Source organism: Diadema antillarum, unplaced genomic scaffold (genome assembly GCF_040938485.1).
Source record: "Diadema antillarum isolate AM-2024a unplaced genomic scaffold, OU_Dant_1.0 seq00001894_RagTag, whole genome shotgun sequence".
Classification (NCBI taxonomy): domain Eukaryota; kingdom Metazoa; phylum Echinodermata; class Echinoidea; order Diadematoida; family Diadematidae; genus Diadema; species Diadema antillarum.
Window position 1 is genome coordinate 33,153 of NW_027272560.1, and position 25,520 is coordinate 58,672.

The 25,520-nt window shown below is 38.8% G+C and overlaps 1 protein-coding gene across 1 annotated transcript; it reads right to left on the bottom strand.

Moving 5' to 3' along the window:
- Positions 1-1,938: 1,938 nt before the first annotated feature.
- LOC139713012 (androgen-induced gene 1 protein-like) lies at positions 1,939-21,542 on the bottom strand. Its single transcript, XM_071624789.1, has 6 exons — positions 21,339-21,542; positions 19,759-19,902; positions 17,014-17,115; positions 14,736-14,851; positions 13,414-13,565; positions 1,939-2,140 (listed from the first exon to the last, which is right to left on the bottom strand). The coding sequence occupies exons 1-6, from the start codon at positions 21,537-21,539 to the stop codon at positions 2,100-2,102; spliced, it is 756 nt and encodes a 251-aa protein (XP_071480890.1). The 5' UTR covers positions 21,540-21,542; the 3' UTR covers positions 1,939-2,099.
- Positions 21,543-25,520: the final 3,978 nt, after the last annotated feature.

Genomic DNA, 25,520 nt, shown 5'->3' on the forward strand with positions numbered 1-25,520 from the left:
ACATTAGGTGATAGAATGCATTCAGAGGCAAACATGCACACAGAAAAAAAGCACAGGCAGAACTCATCACGGCTTGGAGCACTAGGAACTATTAATCAATCAGATTTTAACCACATCAGGACGGAGATGAGGCCAGTTATCATCCAATCACATACTCTTTGACATTCACGGAAAAAAAATACACAACACAAATATTATCCACTGTATACCATGAAAAATGAGCTGAGAGGCTACCCCAGTAGTCTGGCTTCAAGGCTGTATGATATTACTACATGATTCAAATGGTGAATCGCAACATTCGTACAGTGCAGTGCCGTTACAACGAACATGGTTATAACAAAATTCTAGTTACAACAAAGTAAAAATTCAGGCCACAACATTATCGACTCTATTTTTTTAAAAAAATTCAAATCGAACAAAAGATTACTGCTGGTCCCAAGGACTCTGTTGTAGCAGGAGTCCACTGTATCATGCATTGTACCATTCATAATGGATGGCAATCCACTTCTTGTCCATGTTATTCTACTACAGCAGAACTGCAATACTTGTTTTGTGATGTGAACCATACACTGTGTATTTGCACATGTACTTTGCTGCAACACAGCATGTAATCTATACATTTATACCGTTACAATTTTTTATATTTCATATCGTCATAATTATATGATGGCATATGCCAAAAGCTGTAATTTTTTTTTTAGATTTTGGTGGTTTTTTTTTTTTGTAAATTACTTTGAGTGCAAGAAAGCTTTTGATGTTCAAAGCAGAACATGTAAAGATTCATACATGTTAATTGTCAGGATCAAAAAGAAAAAAAAAAGAAAAAAACACACACAAAAAAAACAACAACACAAAAACACACAACATAACAACTGATATACACTTATATAGGTCTCTCCAAAAAGGCATAGACAAGTGTAAAATCAACCTTGCAAAATTATCCTGTACATCATACTGATGCATCATGGCCATTCAAGATGGAGTTACTTGACTTTGGCGAAAGCTATGTTCATCATTCTCTGAGGGGACTACGTAAAATGAAATCACACTTAAAAAGCATTGTTATCAAAAGCAAATATTTCAGGGCAAAGGAGTAACAAGAAATGATTGAGTAGCATAACTATGATGTCCACCTTGTTCAGTATCGACAAGTCATGCCACAGTTGGCTATTGAAGACAAGTTCTTTTTTCCTAGAACCAGAGACAAGTGTGAACACAGACACAAATCGACTTGAAAATGCGGTTCTGAATGAGTGCTTCTTCCAGACTCAGTCTAAATATTAATTGAACCACTTTTTGTGATTCTGACAATACTGTGTACACATCACATATAAACAAGAAACATGTTGATCAACAACTGGAGTTAAAATCACCTGACTTTTGCAGAACGAAAGGACCAAAGTGTTCTGCATTATGAATACATATCATCATATGATACATTTCATTATATCAATTACACATATGTATATTGCCTACACTATGCTTATACATATATGTATCTCACAAAATCATAAATTCAAAATAAAAAAAAAGTGCATTGGTATATAATGTGAAATTCCTACATATTCCATGAAAGAACATTTCTTTGCATTGCTGTGCCATAGAAGACAAACAAAGTTAAAGTGCTAAGGCTGCTTATAATAGTGATCTTCTGTTTATTGCACTGATCACTTTTGTACACATGCAGCATCCATGATATAAACATGGATGTCACTATTTTTTTCTTGTTGTTGCAGAATAATTTTTGCAAAAAAGAAAAAAATTGAAATATGTGCTGGAATGTTTAGTCTTTATCCACATTATTTAGTAAAGTGAACAGTTATTTTGACATTGGCGCTAGATAATTGGAAAGATAAAATAAACAACAAACAAAGAAAGTTCACACCCCACCCCCACCCCAAAATCCAAACAATCAAAACTATGTCTGTTTACCCGCATAGTGCCCCCAGGAGTTAAAAGATAATTAAAAAAATCACAAAACCACTAGGATTACTTCAAACAACAATAATGCCCATCCCGCATATGCACATTTCTGTTCTTTGGGCTGAAAATTCCATTCGTCTCGAGTCGTGTCATCGCTGGAGCACTCAAGGTTGCAATTATTCCTTCTTCTGCAACGGCCTCACCTTCTGGCTTGGGCCTAGTGGGACATGCATAAATTGAAAAACACGCAAACAATCATAGGCATTCATGGACACTATAAATGACTGGCAAATCAGTGTTACATCCCAGTAGAACATAGTTACATGTATTGATTATATACAAACAAACATACATATATACAAACATTTATATGAAAAGAGATGCATTTCTTGTATTGTGTAAGATTAGCCATATAGCTCAGATGCACTTAAGCAAGCAAGCAAAAAAATAAATAAAAGGAAGATACTGTAAAACACAAAATTTTCACAGCTTGAAATCTTTGCGGAGTGCCTCTGGCATTCAATGCATACAGTGTAGACCCAAACTTTTGTGTACATTTTAATTTCGCGAATCTTGGCTCTTGCGAAATTAAAACGCATGCGAACATTCCTCATTTTTACAGTACATACACATGGCTATCTAATGACACAGTAGGGTTGATAATGACACTGGTAATGGCTGTCATGAGCTTGAAAAGCTTGATGATGAACGGGTAGTTTGAGCCTAGTGTATTGCACATGGGTGAGGGCTCATTCCACAGAGATTTTCTCTCATTGGTCATTCATCAAAAGCCAAGTTTATCGCTTCTGGCCATCCACCGAAGTGTACTGGATCGAAGTCTGATGGATCTGACTTGTGATGGTCAGTGTCAGACATGTCGGGGAGGTGATCCGATGAGGCCTGATTGTTCAATGACGATCACGTGCGACATGTCTGACACTCAACTGAACCTCATCCAACCAAGTCTGACTCATCAGACTGCGATCCAATATACTTCAAGAGTGGGTGGTTAGAGCAACAATCTTCGCTTCAGATGAGCGATCGATGAGAAAAAATCTCTATGAATAGGGGCATTTGGAAAACTTTTTCTTATGTTTACAGGTTGAAATGAGTTCAAAATTGCAGGTTTCTTGGCTGTGATGATGTAGTATTTCTCCCCCAGACACAGGTTGCACCGGTCTGTTTGGGGCGAGTAGGGTTAATAATAATGATAATAATAGTGGCTACTTGTATAGTGCATGGGTCCACCTTTCCGTGCTCGTGGCACTTCAAACAAGGAAAAGTAGAAATTACGCGGTGCGTAATATATGTCCCCGCCGGAAGTAGCATTTAGTAGCAAAATGTACAATATAGGTAAAAAGATGAAGGTCAAAGGTCAAAGAAGTCAAAGGTCAAAATTCTATGTAGAAGTTCTGAAGCCCTCACCTAGTGCCATCACATAAAGCAAACGGAATCGAAATCGGGTTAGAAATGGCGAAGGAGTAGCATTTTGTAGCCAATGTACAATATAGGTAAAAAATCAAGGTCAAAGGTCAAAGAAGTCAAAGGTCAAAATTCTGTGTAGAAGTTTTGAAGCCCTCACCTAGTGCCCTCACATAAAGCAAACAGAATCAAAATCGGGTTAGAAATGGCGAAGGAGTAGCATTTGGTAGCAAAATGAACAATACAGGTTAAAAATCAAGGTCAAAGGTCAAAGAAGTCAAAGGTCAAAATTTTGTGTAGAAGTTTTGAAGCCCTCACCTAGTGCCATCACTTAAAGCAAACGGAATTGAAATCGGGTTACAAATGGCGAAGGAGTAGCATTTTGTAGCAAAATGTACAATATAGGTCAAAAATCAAGGTCAAAGGTCAAAGAAGTCAAAGGTCAAAATTCTGTGTAGAAGTTTTGAAGCCCTTACCTAGTGCCATCATATAAAGCAAACGGAATCAAAATCGGGTTAGAAATGGCGAAGGAGTAGCATTTTGAAGCAAAATGTACAATATAGGTCAAAGGTCAAGGTCAAAGGTCACAACTGAAATTCTGTATACAAGTTTCAAAGCTCCCATGTAGTGCTATCATATAAAGCAAACAGAATCAAAATCGGGTTAGAAATGGCGAAGGAGTAGCATTTTGAACATTTTGATCACACACGGACGCACACACGGACGGACACACGGACGGACGGACACACGGACACACACACGTACGGAGCCCGTTTCATAGTCCCCTGCTCGAACTCGTTCGGCGGGGACAAAAATGAAAAGATAGATATATATACATGTTAAAAAATGACAACAGAGAAGAAAATGGCAAACAATAAACAAACACATACCAGATAAAGAATAAAATTCTTCTGAACATTATAGACTGTTGTGCACGTCTCATGATCCACCATATGAGTGATAGGGGTGTACCTTCATCCTTCATATCCAAAAATGTGTTTACTGAGCTCAGTTTAATGTTGTTTTTCCGTATTTGTGAGGCTCGTTTTGTGTGTTCTGTATCTTGTTTGGAATGAGGTTGACGTAAGGCTGATGTAAGCTTTGTTGTCATTATAAGAGGTCTGTACATGTACCTTGCCTTCATGGATGATTACGGCACAAAATCAAATCACTGCATCTGGATTGTTTTAATTCCAAGAAAGGTTTCACATCCTTCTGACCTTAATCCTCATCTTCTGAAGAATCAATTTGCCTAAATAACCCCATATCATCTGCAAACAAGGCAGTATGTGATGATACAAAGAAAGATATATCATTGATGAAGAGATTGAACAGCTGTGGGCTTATGACACTGCCCTGCTGTACACCAAAAGAAACATCAGTCAATGAGGAAGCACGACCAAGGAAGACAACTTTTTGAGTGTGGTTAGTCAAAAATGAAGAAATCTATTTCCAGAGTGAATTACAGACACTGACATTAGTAGCAAGTTTGGTATGTGTGATTAAGTGTGTAAATGTAATTAGCCATTTTATCAAAAGCCTAGATCATGTCCCCAAATACTGCATCTACATGTGGTGGACGGGGTCTAACCCTAACTTACCTGGGGGGGGGGGGCCATAATGGCCCCCCTCGACGAATTCCGCGACCATTCCGGCGCGCAACATTTTTTGACCACGCCGCTCGCTGACTTTTTACTTTCAAGTCTCGCGCAACTTTTGAGACCAAATTTGTTGCACCGGGGCATACTGTTCCGAAGCCACGCCCCTTCAAAAAATTTTTGTCAACCCCAAAATTGCTCAAAAACGTGATTTTGTGTAAAAAGTCAATACAAATTGTGTTTTTTCAATTAATTCATATAAAGATTCATATTTTTAATTTTAATGGCTGAAATCAATTTATTTTAGTATAATTATGCTTCAAAAAATGTGTATGACAAATTCTGCTAAAAAACAACAAAAACAAAAGTTCGAAAAAACAATGAAATACACGAAAAATTTATAAAACAATAAAAAACATAAGAAATTAATTTTGATACTGAATTTTTTTTACGCACAAATGTTCGGAATGTCACTAGGAAACTTTACACCAAAAATCAGCATTCCATAAGCTTTTATAAGCCAATTACAGACAAAAATTAGGTTTTTTGCATATATTTGCATAATTAATTTAAAATAGAAAATGCAACTTTTTTGAAAATCTAACTGAACAGTCTTGTAGAGTACATCCGGCTGTATGTTCATGCAAAAATTTTGCGGCGATCGCGCGATCAACGGCCGAGATCTGAAGGGGGGGCCATAATGCCCCCCCAGAATTCAAGCTCGCTAAATAGCCCAGGTAAGTTAGGGTTAAGGATGGACTGCCAGGAATGAAGAACATTAACGAGTGGAGTTACACAACTCCACCCTCTGGTGAAGCCATGTTGTTATACTTGCTAAACAGACCATGTATCAATGTGGTCTTGAATGGTCCTGGCAAGGGTCTAGGGCAATTACCCCCGGGCAGTCACCCCGAACCCTTCCCCTGACCCTAACCCTAATCCTATCCCTACCCAAACTTTAACCCTAACAATAACCCTAAACCTAATCTTTACTCTAACCTTATCACTAACCAGTATTTAGTCGGGGGGGGGGGGGGGGGGAATTGTTCTCGGGGGGTAATTGCCCTGATACGCCCTGGCAACAAAGCCTTCCAGCCACTTACACAGCACAAATATTAGTGCAACTGGACAGTAGTCAGTTACTGAGGAGCAATCACCATGCTTGAAAATAGGAGTGACATGTGCCTACTTCCACATTGCTGGTACATTTCCTGTGGAAAGAGAGGGCCCATCAAACAGAATGGTTAAAGTGCAGGGGATATGAAATTACCAGAGCTACCTCAGTTAGAATGTGAAACAAAATGCTATCTGGCTTAGGGTATTTGTCTGTCTGAAGCTGTAAAAGTGCACGACAAACCTCAGCCCTACACACAGACAACTGAGAGAGTTCTGGAATAGGAAGAGAACATGCAGGGGGTAGCATGACGAGGAAGTAGTGGTGTGGAAGGGGCAAAGATGATATAAAAGTAAGAGCTGAGTGCAGAAGCTATGTCATCAGGCTTTGTGATGGAACCTAGGAGGAGGTGGCGACTGCTTATGACTACGTACAAATGCAAAACAAAAACAAAAACAAAAAACAAACAAACATGTCTGTTATCATTAGCATACAAACAGTTCTATTACATAAGCCCAGTCAGCTATTCTAGTTTATTTGACTTTGTTACAGACAGACTTATTATTATTCCAGCCAACAGTTCTCTATATTAACTGGGTTAATCAAATACCGGTTAGTGATTGGCTGAACACAGTCACGTGATGGAGGTACATTCGTTATGTTCACCCATGGGCTAACATTCTTGTGAATGTTCTCCCATGGGAAAACATTTTCACGTAACAAATGACAGAAGGCCAAGGACCGCACACGCACAGTAAATTTGGCTCTGCGCGAGCGAGCGAGCGAGTGCGTTGTGCATGTATCATTGTGGAGGTGGTTGACATTGACATATTTGACGTATTTGACTAACCCATATAACATAACAGATGATGACTTTTGTTGTCGCGAACATGTACCAAACGTTCCACCCTCAGGGTTTGAAATGCTATTTCGGGAGGCTATAAGTCCCTCGACTTCGTCTCTGGATTTATAACCTCCCTCAACAGCATTTCCAACCCTTCGGGTGGAACATTCGGTATGTTCCCTCCCCCGCCATTCATCATCTATATATTGTTCTCACAGCAACTCTCAACAACATTATATGTTTTAATATTTCTTGATTAGTTTTGTAAGATCAGATGTGATGCACAGTTGGTGAACAATAAGATTTGCGTTTCGTGGCTGACAGAATCTCATCTCACACAACAGAATGGAAAATATCAGTAAGAATCAGGATCATTAGCATCTATAAAGAGTGTTCCATGGTCGTAGATGCAGCAGATTGCGAAGGTGATTGAAGCCTCTTTTATGGAATTGGAGAGTGAAATGAGTGCAACAAAGATTGAAATGGTGCTGGCTTCAGATATGAACAGCATGATGATATGAAGTAACAGGATTTGGTATGGTGTCTAAACTCACAACTGCATGTCCACAATTAGTGAATACAAGATCTATGCAATCTATGATATTTAAAAGATCTATGATATAAACTGAAGTTGATTTGTCAGTGCAACCCACTTTCTCCAATTGTCTAAACACTTCCATGACTTTCTCATTGAAGCTTGAAGAAGGGACGCCTTTTAGTTGTTCATATTAGTATTGAAATTGCATATTCAAACAGTTGATAGATTTAATTGTTATAATCTGTCCTGTTCAACACCACCATGTATCTCCCCTTGTCAGTAGACAAATAATTCATCCAGAGACTGAGCAGCTCTCCTTTCCTCATTCGATAAGTTCAAAGGCGGGAGTAGAGCGAGAGAGAGGGCAGCTGTGACTTTGCCCTGAATCTCCTCAGCTAAGGCAGGGTTGATAAGTTATTCCTAATCGCAGACTCAGTAGGCGTGATTTATCCACATACCGTATACATTCCGCGGTGGCTGCAAGATTCAAACCACGTGACAGCAACGATTTCTCAGCTTTAATTGTTTGTCCGATAAATTTCTCACTCATACCTCATACTTTCCCTCTTATCCACTTAGTTGTCATTGGTGACTGGACAATAACATTGACAGCGTATCTTCACTGATTGGCAAAGATGTTTTCCCGCCACCAAATCAGACGAGCTGATGAAGCGTCCGGGATTGGACGCGAAACCGTTCTTGGAATTACAAACAAAAAGTCCAGATGCAGCTTAATTTGGGATTTAATTTTTCTGGATGAATCAGTACTTACATCAATTGATCTTCATAGATGTTGCTCTTGGCCATTCGTTTGTAAGGGATTGGGTAATCCTCCTGTCTGCGGGTGCAGGAGACCTTGGTTTGTTCTGGATCAGTGTTCATTATTTTGCTGTTGTCTGCGTTTTTTATAGTGTCCAAGTTGTCCATGCAACCGTAGCCGACTTCCAGGGTGTTCCTGTTGCAGATCTTGCGGAGCTGGTGCTCTTTTGGGAAGTGGTGTTCAATGAGGGCTAAGAACTTTCTCCCGATGTCCATTCTGACATGCTTGCAGTATGGAGGGTTCAACCATGTTAAGCTTTGTTCCCTCTGATGTTGCTTTTCTCTACTGCGGCTGTTGGCATCTTTGGGCGTGTATGTCAGTTTGGGGACGTCTCCAGCCTTGCGAAGCTCTTTCGCGCAGTCTGGTTTGGTGCTGCTGCAGATCTGTTCGCTACTGAATATGTTGGAAAGGTGGGTTTGGATGGACTGCGGAATTCTCTTGGTGACTGTTGGTGGATGATTGGGTTCTTTATGCATGAGGCGTGAGTATCCTGGGTTTGAGTATGGTTGGAATTCTTCCTTGGTGTGGTCAAATATCACGTCGAGGAAATCAACGATGGCTGCGTTTGTGCTGGCTGTTACCTGAAGCCCGAACTCTTCAAATTTTCCGTAGAGTCTCTTTCTGGCGTTCTCAGCTGCGCCGGAGCACCTGTGGTCAATTGCCACGCCATCCTCTCGGTACGGCACGTTTTCTTTGGAGATCATGATACCAACTTCTGCGAGTATGTATGTGCCCACAAGTTCACATGTCTCTGCTTTGTTGTACGAGCCCATGTTGACATCGAATGTGCCATCTGCATCCGCCGTTTGCCAAGGCTCGTCGTCTTGGCAGAGGAGGGTGTTTTTGACACGGAAGTTGATCTCTTCTTCGGCTGGTGTTATCGCAGTGAATGTCTTTGCATATTGGATGGCCTTGTCTAGGAGGTTCCTCTCAATGGAGTGAATAGAGAAGATGATGGATGGAAAGAATGCAGAGCTGTACCTTAGCCTACTCGGAGTGAAGCATACTATTACCGCAGTGATGATACCTACTCTATATACAACTGAAAGGGAAGTGGAGTGAAGGCAGGATTAGAGAAGTAAGCATGGCTCTGAATACAGATATTCCATGTATAGTTACTCAGATCTTGCTAGTTGCTTAATTCTCTGTGTGCAAACCCCCTATGTGCCATGCTATTCTGAGACATGAGTGCTTTCAAAGTCATAGAGCTTTTTCTAGGAGCATTTATGCTGGAACTACAGTATTGTACAGCAAAGCTGTAGAGAAAATTGTGAGCTTTGCCATGATGTGAATGAGTGTGAGGAATGAAATTGTGCAAGATGTTTTCAATGTAATAAGGCATACCGCGATTTATTGATCCATTACTGCACAGTTGCGCATTTGAGCAAAATATGTGAAGTTGGGGAGCTATGGAGTGGACTGAGTCGGGCATGCATGTCAATATGGCACAAAAAGAGTTGTGTAATCAGGCTGGGTTTCTTGTATATATGCTATATGGGGGGAGGGAGGATGATTCCTCCCCCAATCTCAGCCATCAGCAGTGCAACTGCGATGAAATTTGGCACGTGAGACACCCATGTGGTAATCTACAAGTTTGTTATTAAATTTTTTCACAATTATCAATTTCTAATTCTAATTTATCAATTATACAAATTAGGCCAAATATCTTATTTCAGCATAATAAACATTAAACAAAAGCATGGAGAGTCTAGTTTTCGATTTGTATGTTGTATATCTGTTTCAACATATTCAACAACTGCACATACGTGATGAAAAGCCATTTCAATTCTCATGTATTTTCATTGTTTTCCAAATTTGTGATGTAATTTTTTCCTTTTTTCCTTCTGTTCTTCTTCTTTGCTTGTCATTGGAAATTGCCACCGACTTCCTTTCTAACGTAATTAGCATATCAATCAAGTGATTAACAGCAAAAATAATATGCTATTTGTAAGTTTCATGACAGAGCACTCTTTTCCACAGAAAATGTAAACAAAATCACAAAATTGTGACCATTTTTGCGTGATGTGCATTTCATGAAAAAATGGGTATAGCTTCATTAAATAAAGACATGCATGGACGTTGCAAATTTGGTCTCAAAAGTTGCGCGAAACTTAGTAAAAAAAGTCAAAAAGTATGACTTCTTGAGTTGCAGAATTATTGCACAAAACGTTGAAATTCTCATTTTCATGGGTAAGGTCAAGAGAACAACACCTTTCCCCTTCAGGAGAGAAGAGTAAAAATAAATGAAGCACATCCAAATACAGGCTAACACCGTTACAACAAATGCCAATACAGACATTATTCTTCTGGAAAGAGTTTACTGAATACTGGTACTGATCTTGCAGCACGCACTTCTCAAAGCAAAACCCATTTGATATCACGCCAAGCTCATTTTGGAAAAACAAAATCGGATTTCTTCAAATTTGTCGACACTTCCACTCCAACATGGAGGACAAGATTATTTGCTTTGATATTGGCATTGAGTGGTGCATTCCCTTAATATTTCTGTCTCTCTTCCTACACACAGTGTTTACAATGTACTTTGTAAACTAATGAGTAAGCTTCATGATAATACAGAGTTGTGTAGGTCTACGTGAGTTTCGTGAGTTTACATACACATCTTTACAAATAGCCGTTCCATGCAGTCTAAATTTGACAAAGGTATTCAACATGTCAGCAAAATGATCTTTTCACCTGCAAACAGGGTTAAAATTGGTAGCAACAGTCTGCATAGTCCTGCATATGTGTATCTATGTACCTTAGGGCGTCTGTTTGAATAGATTTCGGTCCCATCGGTGTTCGCCTGTACAATATGCATATGCATGAATAAATGAAGACAACTACTAATACTGCAGAGGTGTAGGTATATGGATGCAATGTGCAGGTTGATGGGCCAATATTCAATGTTCAACAATTCACACACCATCTTTATGCCCTTGGGATGGTACTAGAAATACACAACAAAAATCTTTCATCACTGTTTAAACATTTAGCAATCACATTGATTGAATAAAGTATAATGTGTGATATCCAAGTATGAATATGAATATGAAATTGAAGGAAACCACAGCCCACATATGAATGTGAATTGAGTGAATGCAGCAATAACAGTGAAACACATCAATGAAAGTTTAAGGAAAATCGGACAATCAGTGCTGTCATTGCTGGATAAGAAGACTACATGTACCATCATGGCTCGACACTAACTTTTTTGTTTGGTGGCCCGATGGGGCCACCAAAATCCTAAATTTCAAATTTTTGGTGGCCCGAGAGAAAAATTTGGTGTCACGAAAAAAGAAACAATAAAAAACATTAAAAGTCCTTTTTTTTTAATGAGTCAAATATTTAAGTTTCATGATAGTAAGAATTAGAAGTTGGACATATCTACTCATAAATACACTTCAACAAACTTGCAACACTCACTCTCGGGCACTCATTCAGTCCTTTTCATCCATCCTTTAAACAAATTTAACTGCTAATTTCCGGCGCAAAAAAGTTATGAATTTATTGACATACTTTTCAAAAAATTTTGGTGGCCCGAGGCAGGCCACCAAATTTGCCCTTTTTTGAAATTTGGTGGCCCGACTTTCATTTTTGGTGGCCCCGGGCCACCGGGCCACCGTTAGTGTCGAGCCCTGTACCATAACGTCACTTTGGACAACAATGTGAAGAAAATAAAAAGAGAATTCCACAAAATCTCACTTTTCATGAAAAGAACACATTCCACCAACTTGTAACTGACATTTAATATGTTCACCCTAGATATAACCCCCCCCCCCCCCATATTGGCTGTCGATCACGCTATCTCGATGAAAATTGGCATGCATGTCGCCTAATATGTAATCTCCAAGAATGAATCATTATTTGTTTTCCAAAAAACTTGTAGTTTTTGCTAAATTATGTTAATTAAATGCTAATTCATGCAAATTTTTTGAGCATCTGATTTTAAGCTCTAAATCCCTTGATAAATCTTCAAATAGGCTAATTTTTTGTTTAATTGTTTTTTCAGTATTTATATTATATTGGATGGTTATGAATGGGATACCAGGGAGTATTGCACGAGTTAGGGCCAATATTGCAGTCATCTTCGATTCGTGCAATATTGACCCTAACGAGTGCAATATTTCCTGGTATTCCATGAATCAAGGCCATCCAATATAATTATTATCATCTATACAATTAAGCAGAGCAAGCATAAACTGCACAAAATTACCCGGCTTCTACTCATCTTGGAAGTTGACTCGGCAGTCACATCCCAGCGCTGAAAAGGGGAAGCCCCTAAAACTGCGTATGAAACAAACAACTAGCAAGATGCGCGCTTGTAAATTGTAATAAAATGACGCGCACTAGTAGCAAGTGTTTGCGCATTCAGCAAGCGCTCGCGCAATAGATGCTCAAGACAGAATTGAATATGGTGTGATCTTGAACGGCAAGTAACAACGGTAGCCTATGGAGAATTAATACATTGGCCTATGCGTTTCGTCCAATATGCTCTGATATTGAACGGTAAAAATTGAGCGGACTACAATACGCATTTTTAATGCGCCGCTAAAACGTCCTATATAGATGATAATAATAACAAATTACTTCACGTGGAAAAAATGCAACATCAAAATCAATTTCTTATGTATTTTATTTTGCCTTATGTATTTCTCTTTTTTTCCATTGTTTATTTTTATCTAGAATATTAGTTGATAACCAGAAGGGAGGATATACTGTATGAGAAAAACCAGAAATAACATTCATGTGTCACTTCGTGTAGAACCCATACATTGTACACAGGAGTCATTGGAAACTCCCTTTTTTCTGTGACACTGGTCACGAATATGTGTTACATGTCAGCAAGCACAAATAGGGTCTACAGATGTGCGCAAGATGCAAAAGAAAAAATTCATGAAATTTCAGCTGGAAAAAAAGAAAAGAAAAAATGTGTTTTTTAAATTATTGCCAAAAATGTCAAGAGGGGATTATTTAGCCCCCCTGGGCTACATACAGATACATATATACAAGGGTAATATTAATCCCTCTACTTTTGAATAGATTGTCTGATTTTCCTCAAACTTTTACTGATGTTTTCTACTAATGTCGCTGCTTTCATTCGATCCACATTTATACTAGGGCTTTGGTTTCCTTTAAATATTTTGTTCCTCTCACCATTCACGAATGATATAAGTCTCTCTCCAAAGAAGTAGAGAGGTACAGGAAAAACGGTGACAAACACTATGAAGAGGGCAAAGTTGGCTCCTTCCAGAACGCGTAAGACTGGATACACCCAGATCTCCTTGACAAAGCCCAGAAATAAGATCCTGTGTGTGTGTAACAAAAAGAAATAAAGTAAATATGTTGTGTGTGTGTGTGTGTAAATATCAGTGGTGGATCCAGAAGGGGGCGCACCGGGTGCGCGCCCACTCTTTATTTTTCATTAAAACAAAAGAAATAAAAAGAAATATGGGGGGAGTTGCACCCTCTTTTAATTTTGTAAAGGCCCCTCTCGTTTACAGAATTCCTGGATCCACCCCTGTATATGTATCCAAGTTTGCATGTTAAGTGTGTTTGTAAGTGCTTGTGTTGTGTGCGTTTATGTGAGTTTTTGAGTGTGTGTGTGTGTGTGTATGTGTGTGTGAGAGAGAGAGCATGTATTGTATAGTAATGTGTGTCATATGTGAGTATTACAAGTGTGAGAGATACACACAAAGAAAGAAAGACAAGAACGCAAGAGTTTGCACGAAATCATGACAGTCCCATGTACACACATCCTGTTTGGGGAACAAATTCTCATATCTAAAATATGTTACATTATCAGGAGAGCAAAAACAAATAGTGGCCAAAGCACTGCAATAAATTGGATTGCCTTTCCTTTGACATGCTGTAGTGGCTTCAGTTTTTAGGTAAGACAGCTATGATTTGATTGAACATGATATCACTTTCCTGATTATCTGACAATTAATCCAAATAAGTGACTTTCACCAAAATTTGAGATACAGGGTGTTGTAGCCTCAGTGACGATATGGCAGTTGTTTCGCTTGCTGACACATTTTCAATAAGAAAGAATAAGAAATCACACTGCGCAAGAAACTGGTACTACTCCTCAATGGAATTGAGCATTGTTGGTGAAAGTGAACCGCATGGGTGACACTAGTACTGATGCCAGTGACTAAAGAAATCATGATATGTATGTTTTCATGCACTTTCAGCACTAGGGTGTGGTGCAAATGCACTTACTACAAAAGAAGAAAAACAATGATTATCAGTTTCATTTCAGTATTCTGTAGCATTCTCCTCTCTCCAGGCTAACAAATCCTGACCACTTGCAGAAAGTAAATGGCCACAGTTATATGAAAAGTGACATCCATGATCTTTACTTGACCCAACAAGTCATGTTTATGTTATCAACTGTGGCAATCCCTCAATTATGCAAATGTAGCCAACACATTGTGCTTCTACTTTTATCAGACATGTGACCTTCTTGCACTGACCAGAAGAGGTAGAGAGCAGCTACCAAGAAGAGTCCTAGAAGGCCGAAGACTCGGGGTGGACATTTGTGCTTCACGATATACATGTCGACCAGCAAGATGGGCAGGAGGTATGTGTGCTGCAGGAATACAAACAAACAAACAAACAAATAAACAAACAAGTCAGGGAACATTGAAAACTCTATGCGTCATTCATCCTATACATATATCATGTCACAACAATTACCCCTTTCCCCCGGCTAAATATCAGTTAGTGATAGTGATACTGAAGAACGAGGAATGTTCGCGTGCATTTTAATTTCGCGAGAGCCCAGATTCGCAAAATTAAAATGCTTGCGAAAGTTCTTGTTTACACTATATGCATTGAATGTTAGAGGCAACTCACCAAACTCTCATGCTGAGAAAAAGGCAGTCATCTCCAATACACAAAAATTTCATGCCGTGAAAATATTATGTTTTACGGGAGTGACTGACATAAAAACTAGGATTAGGGTTTTGTTTAGGGTTTAGAATTTTGAATAGGGTCGTGATAAGGTTAAGGATTTGGATTAGCGTTAGGATCAGGGGAAAGGTTGGGTAATTGTCCGGCGGTAATTGTCTTAGAACCATCATACATCAATGTACTGACATACAGATCACCACTAATGCTACACCACAGACTAATGGTCCCAAATGAGGATAAGTCAAAATTACTTATGTGTGGAATACTGAAATGATGAAAAGTTACTGGATCAAAACTACTGGCAAAGGGCCACCCGAGGTCAAAATGACGGCGCAGAATATGCCAGAAATGAAATATCTGATATGATGTTGGTCTGCACAAAGAAAAAATTATTTGAATGCTGAAAGGGTCACTTTGGGCAGACATGAAAAGAAATAACCATCAGATGGGCTGCTACTCTAGAATAAAAGCTATAAATGTGGCTATTTGGATTTGGCATTTGAACATTAGTTGATGGCCCTCAGAATCAAAACAGCAGATATCTGACCGTTCAACGTGCAACGATGCATCTAAATTGATGAGAGCTTTAGGGTACTTGTGATACTGTATCATATAAAGTTGCAACTTTGCAGTGGGCACAACTTGCAGGTATTTGCCATTATCGTTTGCGGGAAATTAGATTCACAAGGCAAGAATTATCCTGCAGGCCCTTCTCTTGTACGGGAGGCTATTTTAAGCTGCCCAAATTCAAAAATATCTTTATCAATCTACTGCATTTATTTCTATCTAACTCATTGCTATGTAAAATCAGAAAACAAAACAAGACAAAACAAAAACAAAACAAAGCAAATCAACAATAACAGCCAGTCACTGACATTAAAGGCACAATTTACCATTTGCAGACGGAGAAAAAACCCAGCTTTAGCGCTTCAAAATAGTTCTAAAGTGTGAGTTTTCATAGCGGTAGAAACAACCAATGTAAAAATTTGAATAAGTATAATTAATGTTAAGTTATATTGTTAAATGTACAAAATGTGAACAATAGTTATGATAAGAATGTTTCTAGACTAAACCATCCAATGGTTTATTGAGAAAAATAGTGATACAGTCAAACCTGCCTTAGCGGCCACCTGCCTATAGCAGCCACTTAAAAATCCCCCCAGAGAAGACCTGTTAAAGACCCTGTGCATAGCGACCACCTGTCTAACGCGGCCAGCGGCCACAAATTTTGTTTCCCGCGGTAGATTTTAACCTGTCTATAGCGGCCAAAAACTCAATGGAGCCGTAGCCGAGCCGATAATTCAGCGTGTTTTTCTGCTTTGTAGCCATGTGGCAAACGTTCAGTGATCGCCACCGCTGCATTCATCTCTCATTCAGTCATGATAATGCACTAGCGTAAAGCTTTCTCCAAGACAAAACACAAACTACTGTGCAACAATTTCATATACACCGGCATGGTTAAATGCACGAAACACATGGCGTGTACATACGTACACACATACATGTACATGTAAAGATACAACAATGATACATGTACATTATAAGCAATGCGCACAAAGTTGGATTACCTGTCTATAGCGGCCACCTGTCTATAACGGCTACTTTTTATGTTTCCCTTGGGTGGCCGCTATAAACAGGTTTGACTGTATCTCAGAAAGCCTAAGATATAAGGAGTCTCCTTAAATATATCTTAGGCTTTATTGCACAATTTTTACATGGTAGGATGTTTTATGATACAGGCGACCTACACATATGCATCAAATGTGATATCTCGAACATTTTTGAAATAATCTGCTCCCAATGGTAAACAGTACCTTTAAGAGAACTAAAGAGTCTTACCAAAACATGGTTGAGCCACATAGGAAAATATTCATCCAGCTCCTTGGGAAAGACTAGCTGCCGGTCGATGGACCACAGTGACCAGAACATGCTGACAACCACCTGATGAAAATCCAAGAGATTGTGAAGATTGCAACAATACAGTAATAAATGTCCACATCAACAACCAAGCATGACAACTACAGAATATACAGATAGATCTATGTATTGGAGTTTGCAGGGTAAACTACTTTCAATTTGCTAGGGTGCAATCATGGAACACCAATGCCATTTCTTGGGTAACAGAACAAACTAACCCAAAAAGATTTTGTGTATGATGGGAGAGGGTCTGTCAGAGATATGTGACATCAGAATTCAATTGAATACAATTTTAAGGAAGTATTAACATCATTTTGCGAATTTTATATTCATCAGTTTGTTACTAACAACCCACTGTTAGTGTCTTTTGTGATGTCATGAAGGGAACATGCAGCTATGACTTTATGATTACAGTAACTCGAGTCCAACTCTCGCTCTCTGTTCATACTGATGTGCATATGAAGTGTTTGTAAGGTGTGCATGTAGGCCTATCGTTTTTTTACACTGTCCATGGCCTGCTGGGCCAGGAAGTGGCTAGATCCTGATCAGTATCTCCTACACCCAGGAACCCAAACACCCACACTGTTGTTATATCACCTAATCAAGGAGCACTATAAACTGATGTCATTCAAACACACAGACACACACATGCATACACACAAAACCCAAGCAAGCAAGCAAGCAATTCCCCCCTCCCCCCCCCCCCCCAAAAAAAAATACTTAAAGGAAACCAAAACCCAAAGAGAAATCGCTTATGTGAATTGAGTGAAAGCAGCAACATTAGTAGAACACAATCAGTGAAAGTTTGAGAAAAATTGGACAATCGATGCAAAAGTTATGCAATTTTCAAGTTTTGGTGTTGGAACCACTAGATGAAAAGACTACTATCTTATGATGTCATGTGCAAACAACAATATACAGAAAATATAAGGGAATTCCACAAAAATTCACTTTTCCAGCATAATCAAAAAGCACTGACTAACCGCTTTCATAAAGCAGGGGGAATAATTGCTTCCCTTAACATATGTCAGTATCACGTTTACAGAATGTTTAACTGTAATTTTCATGAAAAATGAATTCCTTTCATATTTTCTTTATATTGTTGTCCACAAATATGTCATAACCTCCAGTAGTCTCCTCATCTAGCAGTTCGAATACCAATGTTAAAAAATTCATAACTTTTGCATTGATTGCTCAATTTTCCTCAAACCTTTACTAGTGTTCTACTAATGTTGCTGCTTTCACTCAATCTACATTTCTCTTTGGGTTTTGGTTTCCTTTAAACACCCGACACCTTTAATAGTCCTTGCTACTTGAGAATATTTGATGAAATGTATTGTGCTGTACACAATGAGACGTTTGAATGCAATCATGACATCTGTTGTGCCATGCCTAGATTTAATTCTTTCTGAGAAATCCACTCCAAAATTTTATCAATTTCACAAGAGAAAAAAAAAATCGCTGCAGAACAGTGCAAAATATTATCAAAATTGGATGGGAAATAAGGAAGGAATAACATTCTGAAATTTCAAAATTTTTCTGATTAGACTTCTTGACCAGTTGTTACGAACACTCATATCAACAGGTGATGATGTCATGCTCTCACAATTTCCCATGATTCACTTTTATACAATTTCTGTCATTTTTAGAACACTCTGTTGGGATTTTTTTTCTTCCTTTCTTTCTTCTGAAGTTTTCTTTTTTTAGTTTCTATTTTTTGAGTGGATTTTCTCTTTTCCTCTACGAGACTTTTGTTCTGTGTGAAAGGACACATATCAAGACAGTGGTTTATAAACTCCAAAGTGAATTTGGATAATGGGAAATGAAGCAGCATAAACCAGCAAAAGTGACTTCTTTCAATATAAGCTCTATGTGGTCTCACATATTAGCTTATTGTAAATTGACTCTTGACTCCCCCCCCCCCCCATTGCCCCACAGCCCCCACCCCCCCCCCCCCCCCTCCAAAAAAAAAAAGAGTCTACCGACCCTGTCTCATCATACACAAAATCTTTTTAGGTTTGATATTAACTTCTAGAAATAACTAACCTTGGTAATGTTCCAGCAGGAAAATGTGCATCAAGTATAATATCTCAAGCTACATTTGTATCACAATATGTTTATGACTGCAATTTCATATTGCTGTTCTTTCAAACGTTTTGTAGTTAAAGGGGACCTCCGGACGATTTTCAGACTTTTACATTTGAACAACTATAAATTAGTTAAACTGAGTACAGAGTTTCAGAATTTATAGTGATTGGGATGAGGAATGAGAATGTTTTCAAAATCTATAACGAATTGAAATGAACAAGGATGATGACATGGCAGCCTCACCATAAGAATGCATGAGTTGGGGCTCAAGGAAGCAGAACAAAAGAAGAAGGCATGCATAGATTCTTCACAGGTGAACTTGTTGAGCAAGCGGTATTGTAATGAAATTCCACTGCTACACTTCTGAAATATGTGAGGCTCTGATGTCATCAACACTGTTCAGTGTAATTTGTTTAAGATTTTCAGTTAATTTGTTTCTCTGCTCAAGAACCACCATAAATTCCACGAATCTATACATGGAGCTGTCGATTTATGTACTACATAATGTGAAATTATGAAAATCGTCTGGAATGCCCCTTTAAGCTGATAGTATGATGTGCACTATTCCAAAAGGCTTACCAATGCTATGGGAAAGGCCACAGCACACAGAAACCAATCTCTGATGGCGATGAGGTATTTTGTCACAGAGCTCTTACTGTCACGGGTCACAAGATCCACTACATCCGTGAAGAGGGAAAAGAAGAAGTAGAACATCTGGAAGAACTGTGGGAAGAAAAAAATAACATGGCATGGGGAAAATAATCTTCCATCATCAGAAATTCAAACACAGTGTCTGTGAGCTTTAAGGGGGACTGTACTGGTTGAGGTGGGTATTCATATTTTTTACATTCCTAAGTGAGATAATGAGAAATCTCTTATGAAATATGAAAGAGCATGAAATTTTAAGAAGGATTCAACGTTTATTTGATGAAAATTGGTTTTCAAATGGCTGAGATATAAAAAAAGTGATAATAATAAAAGACGACAGGCCATGCCTTTTATTAGGATCTCTTTGTTTCACCTTGTTTTTGGATATCTCAGCCATTTCAAAACCGATTTTCATCAAATAAACTTTTGATACCCCTTAGAATTGCATAGTAATTAAATGCTCTTTGACATCTCCTAGAGTGGTTTCTGAATATCTCGCAAAACGTTAAAAGCTAAATCCTCACCTCAACCAGAACTGCATGTACACACCAATCAACTTCTTTAATTTATTAAATTTGTATTCTCTTTGATCCTCCTTTCCTCCTCCTAAAACTCCTAAACATCTATTGGTCCTACTTATACATGTAACTTCTTTCATGAAAAAGTACACATGTCCATGATGAGAAAATAAGCCAATCGGTGCAATGTTACTTTTAATGGGTTTTTGTTTTTGTTTTTTCCTGGGGTTAAATTTAAAGGTGCATGGTCCCGGTGTTTTAGTCAAATGCGTACGCGGGCACACGGCCCAAGTTTCCTATAGAGACCTACGCTATCGACTCCTCTTTAGCGCTTACGCTTTGGCCCACTTCCCCGACTCCGAAGAAGTCTGATTCACTGTAGTAAGTGGTCCGATCACAGTTCGGCTCATGATTCAGCTGAGGAGGATGACAGCTTTAGCAATTTCTGTTGTGATGTCATAATAACAAGCACATATGCACGCACCCTGGCATTACTACAGACTGCGCGATGCGCGGAGAAGACAACGACGGCAACGTTACTTAGCAACACCTACACACTTTACAAACTCTTGATGACAGCTCAACTTCGGTAATCTTCGTATCAATGCTAACGGTGATTGGCAGTATCATCAACAGCGCCCTCTACACTACCGGGACTATGCCCCTTTAATAACCTTAATTACACTGTAGCTAGGGGTAATTTACATAGAAATAGTCACAATAGACATGATAGACTTTATACATGTCATGTACATCACACATACATGTGTAGATTTTACCCAGCCGGCCTTCAGCCTCAGGCCCTATCTAAATGTAATCTAGACAACCTCTAGTTCTCTATAGATAATGGCATCAACAAATGATATAGAAGTTACTTTACTTTGTTCTGAGAGTTTCTAGCAACAGTCAACTCAATCACCCAACGCAAAAATCAATAATATGGGACCGTTTTGCCTTTCACGCGTGGCTATCAACGACCTCATCATCACTTACCAGGCACCACATTGTCAAGAATTTCGCGTCGCCTCCAAACTCTCTTTCTTCTGGACGCATATCAGAGGAATTCAGAGGTGGATACACATACAGGCAATAGTAATAATATGAGCAGCCATAATACAGGGAAATAATGGCGTGATACGCTTTACCGATACCGCTTGCGCTTGCCATGATTTTGCCAAGGTCACTAGCTCGCATACAGCGTAAATGGCGGCGGCTTTGGATTTTGCTGTGTGGTGTATATAATAAAATGTTGAGCTTTGATGTACCTAGTACCTGAGTAAAGTAAAGCACGCAGCATGCATGAAATTGCGCAATCGTACGGATGACCCGGGTATTACCCGAGGTCCTATTAATGAACCTTACCAAAAAAAGATGCTCTTTTATTACCCATCCCCTACGCCACGACCTCTGCTTATAGTATCACGTCGTTTGCCCATCCTGAGAGCTAAAAAATGCCGTCATAATATGCCCATAGCCCCATAATAGGCATTATCATCCACCCCGCTTAGACTGGCAATCCAAATTAACCAACGACGACAGGGTACGTAGGGCGGATCTAGCTTTTTATAAAGGGGGGGGGGGGGGGGGGGGAGGGTGTGGGAGGGGGGTGTCCCCCCTCCCACAGTAGGGAGAATTTTGAAAATCTGTATGTGAAAATGGCGTTTTCTTGCATCTAAAAAAAAAAAAATAATAATAATAATGATCATAATAATGATAAAATAAATACATGAATAGAAAAAAAATAAAATTACAATTAATAAAAAAAAAGATAAGATTAAAAAAAAAATGGTCCCCGGATTCTTTTTTTTTCTTTTTTTTGGGGTGGGGGGGGGGGGGGGTTGCAACCCCACCCCCCCCCCACCCCCTAGATCCGCTTCTGGACGACATTTGTAATATTTGGTATTACAATGTATATCTTTTCTTATGGATCAAAAAATTATCCTCTAGTGATTGGTCTTTTTGGTTGAATTTTCAGCTATGTCAGAATGTTAATTGGTATGTTTGACACTCCATAAAGTACTATTTGCAAAATGACGCCACTTCTATGACATTTTGCAATGTATAAAGATTTGCAAAACTAGATCCCAGCACTGAGAGCGTAGACCTCCGCCAGGCAGCTATCCACCAATGGATCTAATATTGTTCTTCTTTTTTTACAAAGTGTATAAATATATATATACACTCAACCAAAAAAGAAGAAGAAAGTAAATACTTTTTCAAGTTCATATTTCTCATAGAAAATTTGGCTAAATTGTAATATTAATGTTTTATATACCATGTTAAAGGTAATTTAATTGGCTATCAACCTGGTTGGTCAATAAAAAGGTGACTTTATGCATGAGTGAACACATTCGGGTTTTTTTTCTTCCAAAGCACAAAAGTATAAATTGCAAAAAATGGACAAGTTGTCATTCATGCCTATGTGCTCTTCCATGTTACAATGACATCAGAGACAATTCAAAACAATAAGAAATGCAAATTAAGTTTCCAAAATCATCCTGTTGTTTATGATCTCTATAATGACTTTGTAGCCCGCAAAGATAAAGAAAGGCAAAAAATTAATGGAGAAAATTAAGAATCTTCTGTCAAATCCAAATTCAAATGGCATGAAAGAGGCAATATTAACAAAAATTGTGGAAATTTCACATGTTATTTCAACTTAAGAACTTTGAAAATGATACTTGGTGAATTCTTGAATTTGTCTCATGAATTCTTAAATTCCTAAATCAATAGAAAGAAATAAAGAAAGTCTGTCCATTTTATCACCTTTGCGGCTTACTCCCTCTGCAGGAAGTTAGATTTGACTGAAAAACTCTTATTTCTCCCCTTTAGTTTCCCCACTTTGTTGTGTTTGAGGATATAAAGAGATACAATGGGACGAAAACTTATTTTTGCTATTACATTCATGTCTCTCATTATGTTGAATTTGGTCTTCTGTAATCATTGTTATCTGAAGGGCATTAAATTCGCAAATGAAGGACAAAATGTCAATATTTGCAATTTTTACTTTTGAGTCTTGAAGGACAAAAATCAGTGTGTCCACTCATGCATGAAATTTCCCTTTGTATCAACCTACCAGGTTGATAGCCGATTAGATAAACTTTAATATGGTATATAACACAATGATTTTGATTACAATCTTGTATGAAAAATATATGCTGGAAAATGTGTTTACTTTCCTCTTTTGCTGAGTTTATATATATAATATTGCATTTCTAAAACATGCCCTTTCCTCGCCAGGATAAAGCGGTTTAATGCCATTTTAGGTTTTTATCACATATATATCAGTATTCGAATTCGTCTTCAGACACTCAAGATCAACAACTCAGCAATCAAATTTCAACTTGCGCCAATCAATTTGACCCTATACATATACGAGCAACGGTATTCGTCAATAGGCATTTAAAGTCGTCCATGCCTAACATCTCCGTTCCTTCGATCGGTCATTCGAAAAGGTATGGTATAAATAGGGCCTTTTGTTTTGGTTGAGATTGGGCTTCAAGTTTCCCCAACTTTTTGTGAGATAGTGAGAAACCTCGTATGAAATATGAAAGATGATAACAACTCTAAGAGGAATTCAAAGCTTATTTGATGAAAAATTGTTTTGAAATGGCCGAGTTATCCCAAACAAAGTGATCCTAATCAAAAGGGGGGCATCCCACGAGACCGACACCCACGAGTCATACGGTCCACGAGACCGACATCAATAATAGGTCCATGAGTCATACACAGCCCACGAGCTGTACGGCTCAGGAGTCATACAGCCCATGAGTTCGACACTACGCACAAAAGGCTCATGAGACCGACACTAAGCAAACATAGCCCACGAGAACGACACTAAGCAATAAAGGCTCATGAGACCGACACTAAGCAAAGAAAGCCCACGAGACCGACAGTAGGCAAAAAAGACCCACGAGACCGACACTAGGCTAAACAGGCTCACGAGACCGACACTAAGTAAAGAAAGCCCACGAGACCGACAGTAGGCAAAGAAGGCCCACGAGACCGACAGGATAAGCAGCGCCATCTACATGTCATTCACCTGTGCAGGGTGTTCCATGAACGGAAAAATAAAATACTGGCGGGTGTAATTTCGTAACGCTATCAATTGAAAGATGGTGACCATCTACATAATCATGAACGTCATCAAATATGTATTTCTATTTACATACTTCTGGGGAGGGGGCAAGTGTGTCATGGAGCGACATTGTCATCAAGTAGAAAAATTGAATTGTATTCTTCATGCCCCCGCCCCCTCCCCCCCCCCAAAAAAAAATAGAAGAATTAGTATTCTTCATCCCCCCCCCAAAAAAAAAGAGACCAAAAAAAAAAAAAAAACAATACACACAAATGAATTTAAAAGAGGACAATAACGATGTATGGATTAATTCTTGAGCTTTGATAATGCCATCGTGCTATTTTTAATAGGCTTTCCCAGTTTTTCGCTAGAAGATGGACAAGATATGAATTTTACCTCTTCTCTCTCCCGATTCACTAGTTACTTATTCTATTTTAGATATTCTACCCTCCTGCTTTGACGTTTTGCAGTAAGATCTATTTGTAATTTTCTATGTAACTATAATGTAATTCTACTGATTAAAACGTTTTATATCGCAGGGATTCACCTCAATTTTGTGGCTTGTGTTATTCTCCTCCGAACAGTACATTTTATCGTGAAATACAATAGCTGTTTTCATGGATGCATCTGGTTTTTTTCCGAATTCCTAACGCTACCTTAATAGACGATTACATTATTTTTTATTTTTAATCAATACTAAATCAACACCCTCGCAGGTTTATTGTGGAAAGATATGTTACACACTTTTACTGTACTTTATTTTTTTTTCACAAACACACACCCATGCAAACACAATTAAAGATCCTGATCATTTGGGGGGGGGGGGGGGGGGGGCAACTGATGGGGTAACACCCTGCCGGAGATGGGAACTCTTCTTTTCCATCTCTCATATCTTCCTATGTTATTATCAGGACACCATATACAATTTATTGGTCTATAGGTGGCGCTGTTCATCCTGTCGGTCTCGTAGGCCTTCTTTGCTTAGTGTCGGTCTGGTGAACCTCTTTTGCGTAATGCCGGTCTCGTGAGCCTTGTATGCGTAGCGTCGGTCTCGTGGACCTTTTAAGTGTAGGGTCGGTCTCGTGGGCTTTGTTTGC

Excerpts from the sequence above, each read along its gene's own strand:
- LOC139713012 (XM_071624789.1), bottom strand. The coding sequence starts at position 21,539 with ATGCGAGCTAGTGACCTTGGCAAAATCATGGCAAGCGCAAGCGGTATC. Across the intron at positions 19,903-21,338 it reads TCTTGACAATGTGGTGCCTG|TTCTTCCAGATGTTCTACTT; the intron begins GTAAGTGATGAT and ends TTCTTCCCACAG. Across the intron at positions 14,852-17,013 it reads TGTGGCTCAACCATGTTTTG|CACACATACCTCCTGCCCAT; the intron begins GTAAGACTCTTT and ends GTATTCCTGCAG.